General features: G+C 45.3%; 1 protein-coding gene across 1 annotated transcript in view; it reads left to right on the forward strand.

The window, feature by feature from the left end:
- Positions 1–19,297: 19,297 nt before the first annotated feature.
- Positions 19,298–21,581, forward strand: part of utp25 (UTP25 small subunit processor component) — a 32,474-nt gene continuing 30,190 nt past the window's right edge. Inside the window, exons 1-2 of the mRNA XM_061895756.1 lie at positions 19,298–19,468; positions 19,764–19,803. Of these exons, the coding sequence (XP_061751740.1) occupies positions 19,368–19,468; positions 19,764–19,803 (141 nt within the window). The 5' untranslated portion in view covers positions 19,298–19,367. The remainder of the gene's footprint in view (positions 19,469–19,763; positions 19,804–21,581) is intronic.

Raw genomic sequence — 21,581 nt, forward strand, 5'->3', positions numbered from 1 at the left:
ATAATAGTAATGATGATGGATTAGATTTATATCGCACTTTTCTATTACTAGATACTCAAAGCGCTCACAGAGAAGTGGGAACCCATCATTCATTCACACCTGGTGGTGGTAAGCTACATCTGTAGCCACAGCTGCCCTGGGGTAGACTGACGGAAGCGTGGCTGCCAGTTTGCGCCTACGGCCACTCCGACCACCACCTATCATTCATTCATCATTCATTCACTAGTGTGAGCGGCACTGGGGGCAAGGGTGAAGTGTCCTGCCCAAGGACACAACGGCAGCAATTTGGATGTCAATAGATAGGAAGCGAACCTGGCACGGCCGCTCTACCCGCTACGCCATGCAGCCCCTGACCTTTATGTCATTTCTGTTCATTTTTGCTGTATTTGGCCACATTTTGTATTGCAGTACTGAATTATACATACATTTGTGTTGACTTTTTACACACTGGCAGTTTCTCCACAATAGATAGATAGATAGCTAGTACTTTATTGATTCCTTCAGGAAAGTTTCCTCAAATGCCCCAATGCCAAAAAGGAGCTAAAAGTCCTTAATTTTTTGAACGGCATGCACAATAACATTTAGGATTTTTTTTTTCTTCTCTGATGTGTCTCTCATTCTTTTTCTATGTTTGTTCGCGGTTTGTTTTTTTGCCATTGTTATTGTTTTGTGTGTGTGTGTGTGTGTGTGTGTGTGTGTGTGTGTGTGTGTTTGCGTGCGTGCGTGCGTGCGTGCGTGCGTGCGTGCGTGCGTGTGTGTCATACTTGCCGACCCTCTCGAATTTTCCGGGAGACTCCCAAAATTCAGCGTCCCTCCCGAAAACCTCCCGGAAGACATGTTCTCCCGAAAATCTCCCGAAATTCAGCTGGAGCTGGAGGCCACGGCCCCTCCAGCTCAAACATGCATAGTTCGAAGCTTGAAAGGGAAGATTGCAGGCAGATCTGACGGCATTTAAAGTCATTTTTAAAAACGACTGCTAATCCTTCTCCTTTTCGACTGGACGACCGCGGAGAATTAAAGTAGGAACACTCCGGAGGCAGAAGTTCATTAAGAGGGGCGGCCATGTTTCTGTCACACATAGGAAGTCAATTTCTGCGGGAAATGAAGAAATCCTTCAGGATAAACATTTTGTTTGTCAAAGATCTTGCGTTCACAAGACCTAACCTGGCGGGCACCCAAAGGCGCAGCTAATCCAGGTGTGGCCCGACACACAGCCCGCAGGTGGCGGGTGAGAGGAGCCACGGGGCGGGAAAGGAAAGCAGGAATCCAGCCAGGTGAAAAAGCTGACTGGGACATCCAAAAACCAACGTCAAAGTTGATCATATCAGTGGGAAAGGGGCAAAGCTCCAACAGTGTTTGGCGATCATACACAAGCAGTGAGCTGACAGAGACGAAAATAGACGCAAACAACACAAAAGCGAACAGAGCTGACAGCGCAAGACGGCAGGGGAAAGCACATACTGGCGCCATCTTCTGGAAACTCGGAAGTGACGTTACTCAAATAGTGAAAGGTAAGTGTTGTTGTTTTGTTTTAGTAACCAGCAAGCACAGTACAGTTAGTAGAACAACTGTGTTTTTATTACTGTGTATTTGATAGGTGCTGTCTGAAACTCAACTATTTCTTTTATTTATATATATATATAATAAAATAAATATATATAGCTAGAATTCACTGAAAGTTAGGTATTTCATATATATATATATATATATATATATATATATATATATATATATATATATATATGTATGTATATATACTGTATATATATTAAATACTCGAGTTGGTGAATTGGCTGTAAATATACTCTCCTCTTGACCACACCCCCTGCCCAACCACGCCCCCCAAAACCATGGCCCCGCCCCACTCCCGACCACACCCCCAACCCCCGAAATCGGAGGTCTCAAGGTTGGCAAGTATGGTGTGCGTGCTTGGCATGATGTTAAAGTGCATCCATTCCGGCAATGGAGGCTCCTCTTGGTGCACTAGGAGGTTAACCCCTTTACTACTGTAACCCCAGGTGGCCCTTGGCAAAGGCCTAGTACCTGACTGCCCCCTAGCTAGGGATATGGTGAAGATCTCAATGGCGGAGCAGGCGGAAGACGGTAGATTTAAGAACTACCGCAACGGCTGCGATGGCGGATGAAGGTTGCAGCAGAAAAGGGCCCCAAGTCGTCTTGGACTCCATGCCACTGGACCCTGACCCGATTCTGTCAAGGATCTTGTGGTGACTGTCTGTGCACCAGTCTCCCCACCTTAAACAAAGTCACACAAAGGCATCCTCCATAAAGGGAGACACCCCTACCAGGAGGATCGTCCTACTTGTTCGAGTGACCGCCGATGATGTGCGTGCTTGTGTGTGTGTGTTTGTCTGAATGTGTGTGCGTGTGTGTTTTCTTTTTTGTGTGCATCTTTTTCTGTTGGGGAACATTGGAGAGAGGGTTTGGTTTTTTTTATCATAATTATTTTGGTCAAACCACTCATTCAATTTCAGCTCTAAACCAAAGTATCAAATATGTAATGTTTTATTTTATTTGAATTCATTTTGATCAAATTATTTCACCGTTGTCAATTAGTCATCCATCAATCCATCTTCTTCCGCTTATCCGAGGTTGGGTTGCGGGGTCAGCGGCCTAAGCTGAAAAGCCCAGCCACCTCGTCCAACTTCTCCCGGGGGATCCCAAGGCGTTCCCAGGCCAGCTGGGATGGATCATCCTCCCAACGTATCCTGGGTCTTCCTCGTGCCCTAAACAACTCCCCAGGGGTGCGTCCGGGCGAGATTCTGACCAGATGCCCCAACCATGAATATTGCTACTCTCGATGTGTGGAGGGGGGGTGGCTTTACATTGTATACATTTATATTAATGATCTGATCCTGCAGCCTTGCATCCCAACTCAGGCTCTGAGGTCTGTGGATCAGATTCTGCTGAAGGTTTCACACACTCGTTTTAGAACTAGAGTTGACTGATCTTTCCAGGTGTTTGCTCCCATGCTTTGGAACAATCTTCCGCCCTCATAGCGCTCACATGACTCTGTTGACACCTTCAAAAGAAATCTAAGGACTCATTTATTTGTTCAGGCTTTTAATTAGCTTCTATTGGGCTGCTATGATTTTTATGTTGTCTTCCATTTGGTTTTTATAATATTTTTTATTGCTTGATCCATCCATCCATTTCCTACCGCTTATTCCGTTTTGGGGTCACGGGGGGCGCTGGCGCCTATCTCAGCTACAATCGGGCGGAAGGCGGGGTACACCCTGGACAAGTCGCCACCTCATTGCAGGGCCAACACAGATAGACAGACAACATTCACACTCACATTCACACACTAGGGCCAATTTAGTGTTGCCAATCAACCTATCCCCAGGTGCATGTCTTTGGAAGTGGGAGGAAGCCGGAGTACCCGGAGGGAACCCACGCATTCACGGGGAGAACATGCAAACCCCACACAGAAAGATCCCGAGCCTGGATTTGAACCCAGGACTGCAGGACCTTCGTATTGTGAGGCAGACGCACTAACCCCTCTGCCACCGTGAAGCCCGTATTGCTTGATCATACTGTGTTTTATACTGTATATTGGCCTTGTATATCAGCTGTAATTTCTAACTGTTATGAAGCACTTTGTGGCTTTTTTGTCTGTGAAAGGTGCTATACAAATCTATGTTGCTTATACTTACTTACTTACTACTTACTCTGAGCTCCTCCCCAATGACAAAGCTTCTCAACCTGTCTCAAATCCCCGCCACCGAACGGAGGAAACTCATTTCAGCCACTTGTTCCTGTGATCTTGTCCTTTCGGTCATAACCCAAAGTTCATGACCATAGGTGAGGATGGGAAAGTAAGATCCACTGGTAAATTGAAAGCTTTGCCTTTCGACTCAGCTCCTTCTTCACCACAACGGACTGATACAGGGTCCGCATTACTGAAGACGCCGCACCGATCCGCCTGTCAGGTTAAGTACCAATGATTGTGACACACACACACACACACGAGGTGTGGTGAAATTTGTCTACTGCATTTGACCCATCCACTTGTTCCACCCCCTGGGAGGTGAGGAGAGCAGTGAGCAGCAGCGGTGCCGCACCCGGGATTCATCTCACAATCCACTCTTCCCTCAGTCATGTATAAGACCCCGAGGTACTTGAACCCCTCCACTTGGGGCAGGACCTCCTCACCAACCCGGAGATGGCACTCCACCCTTTTAGCGGGTGGGAACCATGGCTTTGGATTTGGAGGTGCTGATTGTCATACCAATCGCTTCTCACTTGGCTGCAAACCGATCCAGTGAGAGCTGAAGATCCTGGCTAGATGAAGCCAGCATGACTACATCATCTGCAAAAAGCAAAGACCCAATCTTCCAGCCACCAAAACATATCCCCTCAACGCCTTGACTGCGCCCACGAATTACGTCCATAAATGTTGTAAACAGAATCTGTGACAAAGGGCAGCCCTGGCGATCTCCAACCCTCCTCGCTTGAAGCGGGTTCGTATTACTGCCGGCAGAGCGGACCAAACTCTGACACTAATCATACAGGGAGTGGACTGCCACAATCAGGCGGTCCGATACCCCATATTCTCAAATTTGCATAATAAACCTGCTGCGTTGTCAGATCAAAAGACCTTAAAAAGAGTAAAAATAAATAAATAAAATAAAAACAGTACGTTTGATATTTTTGTTTAGGACTGATGTTTATTGATACATTTCCAAAAAAGCTTTTAAAAAATGTATCCAAAATGTTTTTATGCCCTTCAAAAACTTAACAAGGTGCATGTCCTTTGAAGATATTTCAAATAGCTAAGTGCTTAACTCGGTTTGACTTAAAGATAATAATTGGGACGGCACAGATCGGTCGGTAGAGCGGCTGTGCCAGCAACTTGAGGGTTCAAAGTTCGATTCCCGCTTCCAACATCCTATTCTCTGCCATTGTCTCCTTGGGCAAGATACTTTACCCACCTGCTCCCAGTGCCACCCACACTGGTACAAATGTAACCGTGTTAATGGGTTTCACTATGTAAATAGTGCTTTGAGTCACTAGAGAAAAGCGCTATATAAATATAATTCCCACTTCACACTAATTGTTTTAATTGTATTTATTTTTATTTTTAAGGGGGCCTCGAGAGGCAGGGGGACTTCCATAGAGCGTCTTTGTTCATGCTTGAACGATACACAAGCCTCCAGCTAGGTGGCAGCAGTGATTGATTGATTGATTGATTGATACTTTTATTAGTAGATTGCACAGTTCAGTACATATTCCGTACAATTGACCACTAAATAGCAACACCCCAATAAGTTTTTCAGTTGTTTAGGTCGGGGTCCACGTTAATCAATTCCTGGTAGTGCTCGATTCAATCAACAGAAATAATGACTGCGAAATTGTCATGGCACACACACTGTCTGCTGTGGGAACACCAGGAGGCTCCACTGTGAGCCAAGCAGGACAAGCCCCCATGCTCGTTGCGCAGACCGCGCCCACACAGCCGGTGGCAATCTCCCAACGACACACCTGGGACTAATGAGAGGCGACAGAATAAAGAGCCTCGTCGCTGACTGCTTCTCGTCGGAACGTAGCCCTGGTTACAGTAAGCTCTCACGTCTCTGGCTCCCCTCTTGTGCTTTCTCTCTTGCCCGTTTTTGCCTTCCTTGTGCCTGGCCCTGATTTTGTCCTTTTGTCTTCTCCTGTTCCCACAGCCATCGTGCCTCAGTCGTTGCCTTGCACTTCCACCCGGATTCCGATTGCCTTCCTCGATTCTCGACCCCCTCATCCGGATTTGGACCTCAGACGCTTATCTCCTGCCCCACGGACCTTGCTTGGATCACATCCCCTTTTGGATCTTCCCCTCTGGACTTGGACGCTGCCACAACCAACACGCACCTTCAACAAACCCACGGTAATTCACATTGTGTTAATTTCCACACATAGTCTAACATCCACACACATAGTTGCGTACACACTCCACGTATTCATTAAAGACTCAATAAATCCATTGAGCTATACCTCCTGTTGTTGTGCTGTCTCCTTCCCCCTTGTCGATACATAACAGTACGTTCCGACCAAGATGGAACCAGACGGTACCCGAAGGTCTAAGTCCACCCCCCAGCCAGGCGACTCCAACAACTGACTTGTCTTCCATACAATCTGTCCTTCAACAACATCAGACTCGCTTCTCTACTCTGGAAGACAAGTTGGACGTCGCCTTTGCCAGCCTACTGGCTAGGTTGGACAATCTCGACCCCCGCCAGGTGACACCCTCCACACCGACTCTAGGTGCTTCGGCGACATCCACCATCGAAGGACAATCTCCACTCCGAGAACCTAAGATTTCCAGCCCGAAGGTTTTCGAGGGGGATTTTGAACTCTGTCGGGGATTCTTGGTTCAATGTGAGTTGATTTTTTAACGCCAACGTTCCCGGTATGTTAATGACGGTGCCAAGATTGCGTTTATGTTTTCCCTACTTTCGGGTCCTGCATTAAAGTGGGCCACGGCCGCCATTAGCAAGACGTCTGGCCTTAATTCTGATTATGCGGCCTTCTGTAGAGAGTTTCGAGCGTTTTTTGACCACCCTGCCGACGGGGGAGACGCCGCCTCCAAACTTCACTCCCTTCGACAGGGCCCTCGCTCGCTGGCCTCTTATACCTTGGAGTTCCGCCCCCTAGCAGCAGATAGTGGGTGGGATGACAAAGCCCTGCAGAGCGCCTACAGGAGAGGTCTGCGTGAGACCATTAAGGACGGCTTGCTTCGGGATAGGCCATCCTCCTGTCGTAAGCTCATTGAACTAGCCTTGCTCTTCGACCAAAGATTGATGGAAAGAGAGGAGGAGAGAGTGTATGGCTCTACTAGTTCCGTGTTGACAACTTCCCCTCGATCACCCAGCCAACATCCCACAAGACAGACAGGTAACGCTACTTCACTTTCAACCACACCCTCCGAACCTATGCAGATAGGTAGATCTCGACTTACGTTTGAGGAGCGGGAGCGTAGATTTCAATGTCGTCTGTGTCTTTACTGCGGGCAGGCTAACCACATAATTCGCAATTGCCCTTCACGGCCAAAAGATCGGGCTCACCAGTAAAGGGGATCCTGGTGAGCCATACCATCCTCCCCGCTACACAAAAAGGGGGGAGCACCGGAATCCTTTTCCCCGCTACATTAACATGGAGTACTAGTACTATATCTTTGGGGGCGTATTTGGACTCTGGAGCCGATGAAAGCTTCATCGATCTAGAATACGCCCGACAAGTAGGAATTCCCCTCGTTCCCCTAAACACATTTATCTCCGCCCAGGCTCTCGATGGACACCCTTTGGGGCCTATCAAGCACCGCACAGGACCCCTGTTGTTGACACTTTCAGGCAATCACACAGAGACCATCCATCTCTGGGTACTGGACGCCCCCGTGGCCCCTCTCATTCTCGGCCGCTCTTGGTTGTGTCAACACGACCCCCATATTTCTTGGTCAACTGGAAAGATCCTGGCCTGGAGCAATCACTGCTATGCACACTGTCTCAGATCCGCAGTTATTCCTCCTGGAAAACCGAAACCAATATCACCACCTGTGGACCTCTCCCGAGTCCCTAAAATTTACCACGACCTAGCCGCAGTATTTAGCAAGGAGCATACTGTGTCTTTTCCGCCCCACAGACCATACGACTGCTCTATCGATATCAGTTCTACCCTGCCTTCCAGCCGTCTGTACAACTTGTCCCTCCCGGAGAAGCAGGCCATGAGAGACTACATTTCTGAATCTCTCGCTTCTGGAATCATCACACCATCCAAATCTCCTGTAGCAGCTGGGTTTTTTTTCGTCAGCAAAAAGGATGGCTCCCTCAAACCCTGCATTGACTACCGCCAACTTAACTGCATCACCATTAAAAATAAATATCCTCTACCTCTCCTAAACTCTTCCTTCGAGCCTCTAGCCCCCGCCACCATTTTCACTAAATTGGACCTACGCAATGCTTACCATTTGGTACGCATCAGGGAGGGGGACGAATGGAAAACGGCCTTTAATACACATCTCAGTCACTTTGAATACCGGGTCATGCCGTTCGGTCTGACTAATGCCCCCGCCGTCTTCCAGGCCCTCGTCAACAACATCCTCAGGGACATGATTGACCGCTTTGTTGTTGTCTACCTTGATGATATTCAAATTTTTTCTAAGACCATGCAGGAACACCACCAACACGTCCGTCTCGTCTTGCAGCGCCTACTTGAGAATCGTCTCTTTGTTAAGGCGGAAAAATGTTAGTTCCACACCTCTTCTGTTGATTTTCTTGGTTTTGTGATTGAAAAGGGTCATATCAAGGCTGACCCCAAGAAGGTGAAGGCAGTGGTGGAGTGGCCCCAGCCCGCTACTCGGACGGAGCTTCGGCGTTTCTTGGGATTTGCGGGATTTTACAGACGCTTTATTAAGGACTTCAGCAAGCTGGCCTCACCTCTCCATACCCTCATGTCAACCAAAATGCCTTTTCAATGGGGTCGAGAACCCGGGATGGCATTCGGGTGTCTCAAGAGGAGCTTCGTCTCAGCCCCTATCCTCGTCCACCCAGATCCAGACTGTCCATTTATTGTGGAGGTGGACGCATCTGACTCAGGGATTGGGGCAGTTCTCTCCCAACGTTCCAAACAAGACAACATTATCCACCCATGTGCTTTTTTCTCCAGACGTTTATCCCCAGCTGAAAGGAATTATGATGCAGGAAACAGAGAGTTGCTGGCAGTCCACGATGCCCTGACAGAGTGGAGACATTGGCTCGAGGGGGCCAAACACCAGTTTCAAATCCTTACGGACCACCGTAACTTCCTACATGTCCGGTCTGCCAGGAGGCTCAATGACCGGCAGGCCCGATGGTCTCAATTTTTTAGTCGTTTTGACTATGTTTTATCTTACAGGCCAGGCTCCCGCAACACTAAGGCTGATGCCTTGTCCCGACAGTTCTCCGAGGAGCCTGTTTGCATCACGCCTGAGGAATCTATCATCCCTACCTCCAGGGTTATCGGTATGGTCACCTGGGAGGTCGAAAAACTGGTTCGGGACGCTCTGCAGACTAAACCCGGTCCTGGGGGGGGACCTCCCAACAAATTATTTGTTCCTCGAGAGCTACGCCCTCGAATCTTGGACTGGGGACACTCCAGCGTCTTCACCTGTCATCCGGGATTCCAGCGAACTCTCTCTTTCATCCGCTGGCAGTTCTGGTGGCCATCCATGGCTATCGATACACGTGAGTTTATCGCCGCTTGCAGTACCTGTGCTCGCAATAAACCCTCCCACAGACCGCCGGCAGGACTGCTTTGCCCTCTTCCTATCCCGAGTCGCCCATGGTCACACATCTCCCTGGACTTCATTACTGGTTTTCCCCTATCCCAAGGTAACACCACCATACTCACTATTATCAATCGTTTTTCTAAAGCCGCTCACTTTGTCCCATTACCCAAACTTCCCTCTGCTTCCGAGACGGCTGACCTCCTCACAGCCCATGTCGTTAAGCAGCATGGTATACCAATGGACATAGTCTCGGACCGAAGCCCCCAATTCACTTCCCGAGTTTGGCAGGCTTTCTGCAAAGGGATTGGAGCCACGGTCAGTCTCACTTCTGGCTACCATCCTCAGAGCAACGGTCAAGCGGAGAGAGCGAACCAGAGCTCGGAGACCATGTTGCGTTGTATCTCCGGCTGCCAACCATCTACTTGGTGCAAGTACCTGCCCTGGGTCGAATTTGCCTACAATTCCATGAAGAGTTCGGCTACGGGTTTGTCGCCTTTTGAGTGCTCCCTCGGTTATCACCCCCCTATGTTTCCTCAGCAGGAGATCGAAACGGCAGTAGCTTCTACTCGCAAACACATCAATAGATGCCGTCAAGTCTGGAAGACTGCCCGTGCTGCCCTTCTTAAAGCTTCCGAGAGGATGTGCCGCAGCGCCAATCGACGACGCATCCCAGCACCCTCATACCTCTCGGGACAACAGGTGTTATTACAGGCCAAAGACCTCCATCTACAGGTACCATCCCGCAAACTTGCTCCCCGCTTCGTAGGACCCTTTTCGGTGGAGGCCATAGTTAATCCGAAAGCTGTAAAACTTTCTCTTCTCCCCTCAGTTAAACGACATCCGGTAGTCCATGTCTCCCAGATTAAGCCTGTTTTAAATTCTCCTCTTTCCTCCCCCGACCCCGCCCCACCCCCACCTAGGATTCTGGATAACGGTGATCCGGTCTGGTTTGTCAAAGAGATCCTCGGTGTCCGTCGGCAAGGTAGAGGCCTGGTATATTTAGTTGATTGGGAGGGATATGGGCCAGAGGATAGATCTTGGGTTCCTGCCTCCTATCTTGCTGACCCCTCCCAGCTGGAGGACTTCTACAAGGCCAACCCGGGAGCTCTCCGGCACTCGTCGGGATTCTCGCATAAGGGGAGGGGCACTGTCATGGCACACACACTGTCTGCTGTGGGAACACCAAGAGGCTCCACTGTGAGCCAAGCAGGACACGCCCCCATGCTCGTTGCGCAGATCACGCCCACGCGGCGACACAGCCGGTGGCAATCTCCCAACGACACACCTGGGACTAATGAGAGGCGACAGAATAAAGAGCCTCGTCGCTGACTGCTTCTCGTCGGAACGTAGCCCTGGTTACAGTAAGCTCTCATGTCTCTGGCTCCCCTCTTGTGCTTTCTCTCTTGCCCGTTTTTGCCTTCCTTGTGCCTGGCCCTGATTTTGTCCTTATTTCTTCTCCTGTTCCCACAGCCATCGTGCCTCAGTCGTTGCCTTGCACTTCCACCCGGATTCCGATTGCCTTCCTCGATTCTCGACCCTCTCACCCGGATTTGGACCTCGGACGCTTATCTCCTGCCCCACGGACCTTGCTTGGATCACATCCCCTTTTGGATCTTCCCCTCTGGACTTGGACGCTGCCACAACCAACACGCACCTTCAACAAACCCACGGTAATTCACATTGTGTTAATTTCCACACATAGTCTAACATCCACACACATAGTTGCATACACACTCCACGTATTCATTAAAGACTCAATAAATCCATTGAGCTATACCTCCTGTTGTTGTGCCGTCTCCTTCCCCCTTGTCGATACATAACAGAAATATGACAAAGTAAACACACTTAGCATTACAGTGAATATGAATCTCCTTAAAGAGAATAAGCTCTTAATTTGGAGCAAATGCTAGTCATTAAACTACAGATAAATAGGTAAATATTATCAGATTCTTGTATTTTAATTTAAGGTGGGGCGTGAGAGAACATAATTACAATTTATATTTATTATAATAAATGGGGTAAATATTTTTTGTTGATATTGTGACCTGTTGCACAAAATAATGCAAGCCTGATTCATTTATACAGAAAATGCATCTCTCTAAGGAACAATGTTTCTTTAATTGGTGATTGATTTCTTCTTCATTTCTGAATTAGATATCTACAAATTCTAACTTTACTGTTATACATATTTACCCTTTTTCTTTTTGTCATGTAACAAAATGGTAAACAGGAAATGACTAAACTACAGTTTTGTATCTTATATAGTCATTTGTATAGTAATTGCTATAATAACATGGAGAAAGACTATATTGGATTAGATCAAATCTGCTTCGAACATGTTGAATTGTGTAACTGCAGAAGACTAATAAACAAAAACATTACAGCTACCAATATATTGTCCTTTAGTATTTTTTTCATATTGACATATAGCTTTATTGATAACTAATACATTTTAAAATTGTTGCCCTATTGATTATCCATGAATTGAGGTATTCAATGATCTTAAGCCTTCTTCAAAAAAACAGTATTATATCAATGTCGTTGTCGATACATGACCTGCATTTGCTTAGTATCGGATCGACACCAACATTTCCAGTATCGCCCACCCCGGTACACTGACTGTTGCATAAATCATTTAAAGAAGAAGTCCAGACAAAAATAGTAGTCGGATGCCAGTAAATATATTTAAAATGTATAGTTAGAGTACAATCTATACCAGATCCATTTTGTTACTGGATCATTTTGATTAGCATCTTCATATAATACAGGCAGATTGAAAACTATTCTGTTGTAATGTAACAGAATAGAATGTACTAACAGAAAGAAAGACTTTACTTTGCCATCCATTTGAAGAAAAATTTCAGAGCTATATTTGGAAAATTGTACATATTTTCTTCGACCGGGGTAAAAATAAAACTACATGTGTTGTTTTTGATCTCATGCTCAATATTCAGTGTCTAGTGCCTATAATTCTGGGACGTGTTGTTTTATCATTATTCAGAAATATAGAAAAACAGACAGACAAAAAGATAAGCGGGTATTTAACTGACATAGAAAGTGAAGGAGTGTATTATGTCTTATGTTTTATTGCTGATTTACAGATGTTGAAATCAATAGTCTGAACGCTGATGTTTATTCGTGTCATGCACCAAGACTCTGTCAATGGAAAGGGGGTGTTTCAAGTACAATTGGTTGGCTATTGATTACTCAAAAACGAATTTATAGTATGGAAAAATATTTGCAAAATTCGTTTTCAGGACCTACATAATACATCAAGATCATTTGTTATCGAAATGTCCGTCATCAGGATGCTGTTTAGGTCCTCTATGTTATTGGGACTTGTTTCTTTTGGCATTATATAGTCAGACATGGTGACAAAGGACTTACATGTGCATACGAGATATAAATGGAAGAACGCTACATCAACAAATTCATCCAGCAAGAAGAAGCCCAGTTTGCCGAGTGCATGACCTGGACTGAGACTCTGCACAGACGTCCCAACTGAAACCCCAAACAGGTCGGCAGCATGGGCGGCTCTACGCAGGGGCAAGAGGGGGCAGAGCCCCCTTAAATAAATGTCTTGTCCCCTCAAATCAAAATTTGAGAAAGCAAATTTTAATAAACTCACAAAATTACTACATTACAAGTTGACAAAATTATCTGCTCTAGCGGAAAAATCCGCCGAAAAAGGGACACACACGATATAGTAGTGTCTGCTTCCCTATCATCCCTCCCTCCGCTGTGCGTGTATTCACCATTCCACATTCCACAGGCTGCGCAGCAGACACACACCCGCACATACCCCTCAGCCCACAGTAAACATCCAATCACTGTTGCAGTATGAAAGTAAAAGAAAATGAAAAGTTGTCTACATTTGTCATATACTTGTTAGGATGGGTGTATTTGTGTAGTCTTATCTGTCATAAACACGTTTATCGTCGCGGACTTTCGGTGCTACAGAGTTCCTTTTTTTTTTTTACAACTTGACGAGAGCAGTGACAGCGGAGGCTCTGAGCAGCAGTGGTGTGGAAGGCAGAGAGCCTCCACTGTCCCTGTAACAAGCTACAAATCATTTATGATGCTGTTAATGACGATAAAAATTAAACTTAAGGTATTAGCAGTCCTCCTCTGCTGTCCTATGTTCAGAGCGGAGTCCCTAGCAACGGCCCGTTTTACTTAGCAGCGGTCTGACAATCGACTGCTGGAATTCTTTTTCTGATGTTTTTCTTGTAATTCTACATAGTCAACCTTTAATGTTTCAATCTACATTTTGTAATAAACACATAAGTTTCATTTGATATGACCAAGACACCTAAAAACAAAAACACAGCCGTTTTCATCAATTTACAATCAAGTGGGCAACACACATATATTGGAGTGAATGAATTTTGTGCCCAGATGAGTGCCCACGGCCATTGCATGTGACAAACGGAAGACAAGGGACCTGTATCTGAGAGACCCCCTACTTAAAGCTCCGCCCCAGGCTGTAGTCCTGTACTGTTGTTGTTTTTCTTCATGTAATCACAGCGGGTTTTTTCTGTAGTTGTTCAAGCTTACATATTTTGTGCTCCAGCTTCCAGCAGCTCACAAAGAGAAAGTTAATGCTCTGTAATGCATCCATTTTTCAGAACATTTAAAAAGACTAGTCCTACTCCTGCATGTAGTAGTAGCAATGATGCTACTGCTAGTCCATCAGGGACAGCAGCTAGCAATACTGCACCTTTAGCACCAGCAAGCACTGTTTCTCCTGCACCAGCTCCCTCCTTACCCCCAACAAGCGCTCCCCCAAAGCAGCCTGCTCAGCTACCCAGTGACTTAAATGGCAACGCAAAATCTCAGCTAATACTGGGTGGCTACCCAAAGCGTGCATTTGGTACAACATTAAGATCATTCAATCCTGCCTGGTACCGAACACGACCATGGCTAGAGTATTCTGTGGTGCGAGACGCCTGCTTCTCTTTCCCCTGTCGGAAATATGGCAGCGGTGTTAATGTTTCCCCCCCCTGAGGGATTGCCACCTTATTGTGGTCAGGGGGTTTGCGTGCCTCAGTGACCGTAAGAGCTATACCAGCAGGAGCTTAGTCTTCAGGTGGGACACCCAAGTTGGACAGGTCTGAAGGTAGAGGCCTGACAAAGTGCAATCCACTACTCCAGGTTGGGGTTGGACACATAGCTAAAGACCCATTTCGATGAAGAAAGCATCGTTACTATAAGCACAGAAAAAAAAGTGCTGGAGCATCATGTGTACACATGATGCCCCCTTCACATTTCTGACTGCCCCCTCATATAAGCATGCGTAGAACCGCCCCTGGTCGGCAGACATAATTGCACATAGACTAAAACCCATTCACACTCACATTGACACTTAAAATACATATTTGAAAAAAGTCAAAGCTGAAACAACATGCACTTTTTGAAATACATTTTTTAAAGCACAGGTCTTCAACTGGGTTCTGCGATCCCCAAAGGGTCTTCAGTGGTAATGCAACAGGGATGTGAAATTATTGGTTGACAAGACTTTTAAAAAAACAAAAACAGGAAATGAATAGTTATACTGCAATATTATATTCATGTTAGCATTTAAGATATCTAGCGTGAATTACCATGAGGTGGACCCCGACTTAAAGAAGTTGAAAAATGTATTCGGGTGTTACCATTTAGTGGTCAATTGTACGGAATATGTACTGTACTGTGCAATCTGCTAATTAAAGTATCAATCAATCAAGCAACCAGCACATTAGTTTCCAACTAGCCTATTGCCCAATAAAAAGGTATGTTTAGGACAAGTTTAATTTAAAACACAATTTTATACAGCTTATATAAGCGGTGGGTCCCCGCTCCATCTCTATATCAGTTTTGGGAATCCAGCAAAAAAAAAAAAAAGCTAATATAAAAAGGCTACATTTTAGGAAAAAAAGAATACAAAAATATTGTGAAATTAACTAGCTGCATAGACAGTTAATTTTACTTGATAAGACATCATAAATCAAGATTTGTACATCTAGAAATTCGTAGGACTATTAAGATACAAATAAGTTTTTTATACTTAACCAAAGCTATATTCAGGTTGCTATTTTTAATTTAAGCATCCTAGAGATGTTGCTGAATCTTTTTTAACAGGATTTTCTACATGGGGAAAACCAAAATATCTTATTTGAATAGTTATTTTTTTAATTTTAACATTTTTGAACTTGAATAGAGAAATAAGATTTTGCATGCTAAAATTACGATTTGTAATTGACTAAAAATAAGTATATAGCGCTTAAAACCAGGGACATTTATAAAAACACAGTTTTAAATCTTGGCAAGTGGCAAATAATTTGCAGTGCAGCTAGCGATTAGTACTCTATTTGCCAGCTTGCAATTAGCAATACGGATGCTAGCTAGCTCATAGTGTCGCTAAACTGTATTCTTTGAATATCTTAGTGTTGCACGATAGCAAGGTGTATATAGGGCACATCTCTCAAGCTGGCAGCTAGCGCTCTAGTTGCCAGCTAGCTAATATCAGCGCTATACTGTATTCTTTGAATATCTTACTATGTTGCACAATTACAAGGTGTTATTGGAACCAGTTTAATTTCAAATATGATTTCATACAGGACATATATGTAGGGTGTCCCCGCTCCATCAGTTTGAGGGTCCTCAGCCAGGGAAACATTGAAGGCCCCTGCTTTAAAGGAATATGAAAATAGATAAAATTGTCATTGTTTGCAGTCACTTCCAAACTAACTACTCCTTTTCCCAAGGTCTCCTTTTGTGATGACGAAGGGGTCCCTTAAAGAACAAGGGAAACAAGAAAGTATAGTAAGCATAATTCAATATGTACATCGTTTAATCCAGTCCTACTTACGGAATATATTTTGGAGAGGTTGTTGAAAAGCACTTGGCCTGCCACCACTTTGTTCCTCACCCCTCTTATGGTTCCATTCTTGCTGCAGATATTGATCCTTGTGTTGCTGAAGAGTATCTCTCTCTTGGCACTAGCGTACAAAAGCAGGTCATCGGATTCGCCAGCGTTTTCCTCCATGGGAGGTTTGCCCTCCAACAAACCGTTCAGGTGACTGTTGGCCTCACTGGGGGTTGACGAGACCCTCTGCTGGGTAAGGTCAAAGTCCACGGGGTCCGACACTGACCCGCGCCACGTTGTCTCGTCCTTGAACACCTCCGTCAACACGCGTCCACTGTTGGCGGACGCTACTCTGAACCTTACTGTCCTGCCATTCTTCTCCGGTTTCACTTTTGACCCCTCCATCGGAACACAAAAAGACTTTTCACATCCCATTAACAAAAGAGTGGATTTGGTCTATCTGCCAACACTTTTAACAATCAAAAGCATCACCAGTGACATGCAAAACAGAGTGAAAATACCCAGAGTAGGCAAACAAGACACCAAACTGGTAAATAATGAATGAGCCCCTGCCATGGCAACGGTTAAAATGGGCAACAGTAAAATGATATCAGCATGTTCAATAATTGACTGTGGTTAATTTCAAAGCACAGATGTCTTGTCTTTAAAGACACACAAGCAGAGTTAAAGAATTAGCCCTCGGAGAACTGTAGATAACTATTTGAGTTCTTTTACTCTGCTATTGCATAGGGATGTAACGATAAACAGTATTAATGATAACCCCCAATTCCAACCCTTGATGCTGAGTGCCAAGCAGTGAGGTAATGGGTCCCATTTTTAGTCCTTGGTATGATGTTGGTAATACCGTTTTAATTAAAAATATTGAAAACCCGTGACTGATATCATTTTTATTTGACAGTTATTGAAATATCTTGTGTGACATCATGCACAAAAGTGCACTTTATTTGTCTTTTAACTATTGTAGTGGCGTTCTGTACAAAAATTGCACTTTAATTTAGTATTGTTTTAATGTGTCATCTTAGTGACATCATGCACAAAAGTGCACACATAGCTTGTTTTAAAATGTCTCTGACAATCATACACTTTGTGTTTTGAAATGACATGAATTTTTGTGCCACTGCTTAATAACTGTTTAACAAATACAGTTTTGGTAAATTGACTTGGTTGTGATTTCCTTCTCTGCATGAAAGTTTAGAATGAGCATGTATTATTGCAGTATGAACAAGAATGTTTTAATGTAGACACATAGAATCATCATACTGGTGTGATTACATGCATCGAGTATTCATTCAAGGCTAAGGCAAAAATATCGCGATATATATCAATTATCGTGACATGGCCCAATAATATCGAGATATTAATAAAAGGCAATATCGCCCAGCCCTATTTCTACGCAGAATATCCCGCTGGCCATCTGCTGCAGTGGTGTGCGGGCGGCACAGTCGTTTTTCTTCGGTATGCCACTGTGTCAACCCTCACACTGTCAAGAGTGCGGATCAACCCATGCGCAGGGGCTTCTTCACAATAATCAATCACGCGTAAACCATGTGCTACTTTGCCATACGCTCCGGAGTGGCCGTGAAGAAGACATTCCGTTATAAGAGAGCACAGCTTGTAGGTTCAACGTGCACAATTGTCCTCTCCAAGGTATCTCATAGTCATCATGGTCGACGTCCCACTGGGGTGAGTTTTTCCTTGCCCTTATGTGGGCCCTACCGAGGATGTCGTTGTGGTTTGTGCAGCCCTTTGAGGCACTTGTGATTTAGGGCTATATAAATAAACATTGATTGATTGATTGATTGAATGATGATGACCGTGATAACTTCGGTCACAAAAACTGTGGTATGATATTTTCATATCATTACATACCTACAATCGCAGCTCAGTTATAAATTACATTCTCATTACATTTAATAACTTTCTTTGACCCTGTAGTGGGTTATTTGTTTTTTTGTTTTTTAAAAAGCATATAGACACTTGTGGACTATCTGTGTTTAGTTAGCAAAGAACCACAGAGTCAACTACGGATTAGCGATTTAACAATTAACAATTTACATAATTATAAACCGTGGTAAAAATTCCTGACGGTTAGTAATACTGTTGAAATTTTTGATTGATTTCCACACCGTGAGTTTTTCTGGTGAAGAATCGTGCTGATTGCCAGATAGCTTAAGGCTAACATGAATCCAATACAAATTTCACTTCTTTCCGCCATTACAAAAACCCATATTGAAATACATGAAAAACATTTTGCTCCCAAAATGTTGGTGTCAGTACAACTCTAGGTGGGACGTATGTGCAAACGTAACTATGTAGTTGCTTATGTGCCCAAACGTAAACTATGCAGTGACGTAGCAAATGGCGTCCCAATTCCTAGAGAAGATTACAAAGCGCTACTGTGGAGAGGCGGGGCCGGCAGTCCGACAGCGAGGCAGGGCACGCCGGAGCCAGGCCCAAGATGGCGGCGAGGAGGCGTGGACGGCGAGCGACCGGCGAAGCGGTGCGCGCCGGGAGCGACGCTGCAATCAAAATCAGGTGCTTGGATCGCGCACCTGAGGCCAATTCACTAATCTCCTCTCACTGTATAAAATGGCAGCAGCAGAGGAGAGTGAGAGGGAACGAGTTGGAGAGACAACAGGGCAAGCAGCAACCCATGCAGCGCGGAAGAGAGCGAGAGGCAGACACAGACGACGCGGAAGGCTGAAAAGCGAAACCGAGGAGCGAGCAGTGAGGGCGGCAGAGCTAAAAAGCAACCCGCAATAGACTTATTCTACTAATAAAAGTTTAAATCAATCAACTTTTTCAATCAATCTTATATACATGCTTACAAAGCAGTTCAAAGTCCCTTCTGAAGGCATACAATTTACAAGATGGCGAATAAATTCGCAAATAAATATAAAGAAATGAATAAATTAATAACGATAAAAAAATTATCATAAAATAATCATAAATTAATTAAATTAAGATGAAAGAGTAAAGATAAATGCCTAACACTGGATTTGAACATAGCCAAATAGAAATGAAAATTGTGAGTTTATGAAGTATTGTAATCACGTGTATCTTAATCTACATTTTTGTGGTGTGTTTTTTAAATCTTTAAAAAAAAAAACTGTAATAGCCTTGTGTTCGACATATAGTTCAACCCCGGTCCTGCAGGTGGCAGTAGAAGCGTGTCGCTTATTTACAGCGAATATCAGTCGAGTTAGAAACCCCACGTGTTCACAGCCCTGCGTCAACATGGGGAAAAGAAGGAACAACAAGCAACTTTTCACGAGTCTGTCCAAAAAACAAAAGAAACATTTAAAAGAATTTGGAGAGGCGCATCCATTCGATGATGTGTAAGTTGGTCTTTTACTTCTCAAGGCTGAAGTGGAAGATTTAGTCAGTTATAGCCGACAAGCTAGCCCGGTTTGCTTGTTCTCAGTGAGTCTGAGGCTACTCACGATATTTAAATATGTAGCCTACACTTCATTTTTAAATCAAAGGATTATTATTTGCGTATTAAAGTTGTCTAGTTGACCTCTAATTACTGTGCCAGGGTTTAAAATCGAAACATGACGTTACTCTCTTTTTAGTGTGTGTTCTGGAGTGGCTTTTATTATTTATTGGAACTTTTTCATGTTTTCATTTCAGAGTCAGTGAAAAGTCTGAAAGGACTCAAGTAGTGGAACTGGTGAGTAATACATTTTTGACACGTTTATCAAACGCAATGTGCACTGAATGTCATATTGTGACACATTTCTAACTTCAAAACTAATTAAGCACTTAGATATTATCGTATTTGTTCTGGTCACAGGGCAAGGCAATTTTGGCATACATTTGAACTGCGATTAATTGAACATTCTACTTCGATTTCGGCTGTTGCGCTATTTTCCACTCTCCCCAATTCAGTTTATTCTCGAACTCAGGGGTCCCCAAACTACGGCCCGCCAGCATCTAAAATCCGACCGGCGGGAAGCCCCAAGTTTAAAAAAAAATATATATAAATATATATTTTTTTTTTAATTATTTGTTTTAAAGGACTACTGAAACCCACTACTACCCAGCACGCAGTCTTGATAGTTTATATATCAATGATGAAATATTAACATCTCCTCTCTGAGCTGCTACCTTACCGTGGTAGAGGAGTTTGCGTGTCCCAATGATCCTAGGAGCTATGTTGTCTGGGGGCTTTCATGTCCCCCTGGTAGGGTCTCCCAAGACAAACAGGTCCTAGGTGAGTGATCAGACAAAGAGCAGCTCAAAGACTTCTATGGAATTACAACAAAATGAACTCAGATTTCCCTCGCCCGGACGCGGGTCACCGGGGCCCCGCTCTGGAGCCAGGCCCGGAGTTGGGGCACGATGGCGAGCGCCTGGTGGCCGGGCCTGTCCCCATGGGGCCCGGCCGGGCACAGCCCGAAGAGGCAACGTGGGTCATCCCTCCAATGGGCTCACCACTCATAGGAGGGGCCATAGAGGTCGGGTGCATTGTGAGCTGGGCGGCAGCCGAAGGTAGGGCACTTGGCGGTCCGATCCTCGGCTACAGAAGCTAGCTCTTGGGACATGGAACGTCACTTCACTGGGGGGGAAGGAGCCTGAGCTAGTCCGCGAGGTAGAGAAGTTCCGGCTGGATATAGTCGGACTCACCTCGACGCACAGCAAGGGTTCTGGAACCAGTTCTCTCGAGAGGGACTGGACCCTCTTCCACTCTGGCGTTGAGGGGCAGTGAGAGGCGACGGGCTGGGGTGGCAATTCTCATTGCCCCCTGGCTCAAAGCCTGCACGTTTGAGTTCAACCCAGTGGACGAGAGGGTAGCTTCCCTTCGCCTTCGGGTGGGGGGACGGGTCCTGACTGTTGTTTGTGCTTACGCACCAAACAGCAGTTCAGAATACCCACCCTTTTTGGGCACACTCGAGGGAGTACTGGAAAGTGCTCCCCCAGGTGATTCCCTTGTCCTACTGGGGGACTTCAACGCTCATGTTGGCAACGACAGTGAAACCTGGAGAGGCGTGATTGGGAAGAATGGTCGCCCGGATCTAAACCCGAGTGGTGTTTTGTTATTGGGCTTTTGTGCTCGTCACGGATTGTCCATAACAAACACCATGTTCAAACATAAGGGTGTCCATATGTGCACTTGGCACCAGGACACCCTAGGCCGCAGTTCCATGATCGACTTTGTAGTTGTGTCATCGGATTTGCGGCCTTATGTTTTGGACACTCTGGTGAAGAGAGGGGCGGAGCTTTCTACCGATCACCACCTGGTGGTGAGTTGGCTGCGATGGTGGGGGAGGATGCCGGACAGACCTGGCAGGCCCAAACGCATTGTGAGGGTCTGCTGGGAACGTCTGGCAGAGGCTCCTGTCAGAGAGAGTTTCAATTCACACCTCCGGGAGAACTTTGAACATGTCACGAGGGAGGTGCGGGACATTGAGTCCGAGTGGACCATGTTCCGAACCTCTATTGTCGAGG

The sequence above is a fragment of the Nerophis ophidion genome, linkage group LG03 (assembly GCF_033978795.1).
Source record: "Nerophis ophidion isolate RoL-2023_Sa linkage group LG03, RoL_Noph_v1.0, whole genome shotgun sequence".
Taxonomy (NCBI): domain Eukaryota; kingdom Metazoa; phylum Chordata; class Actinopteri; order Syngnathiformes; family Syngnathidae; genus Nerophis; species Nerophis ophidion.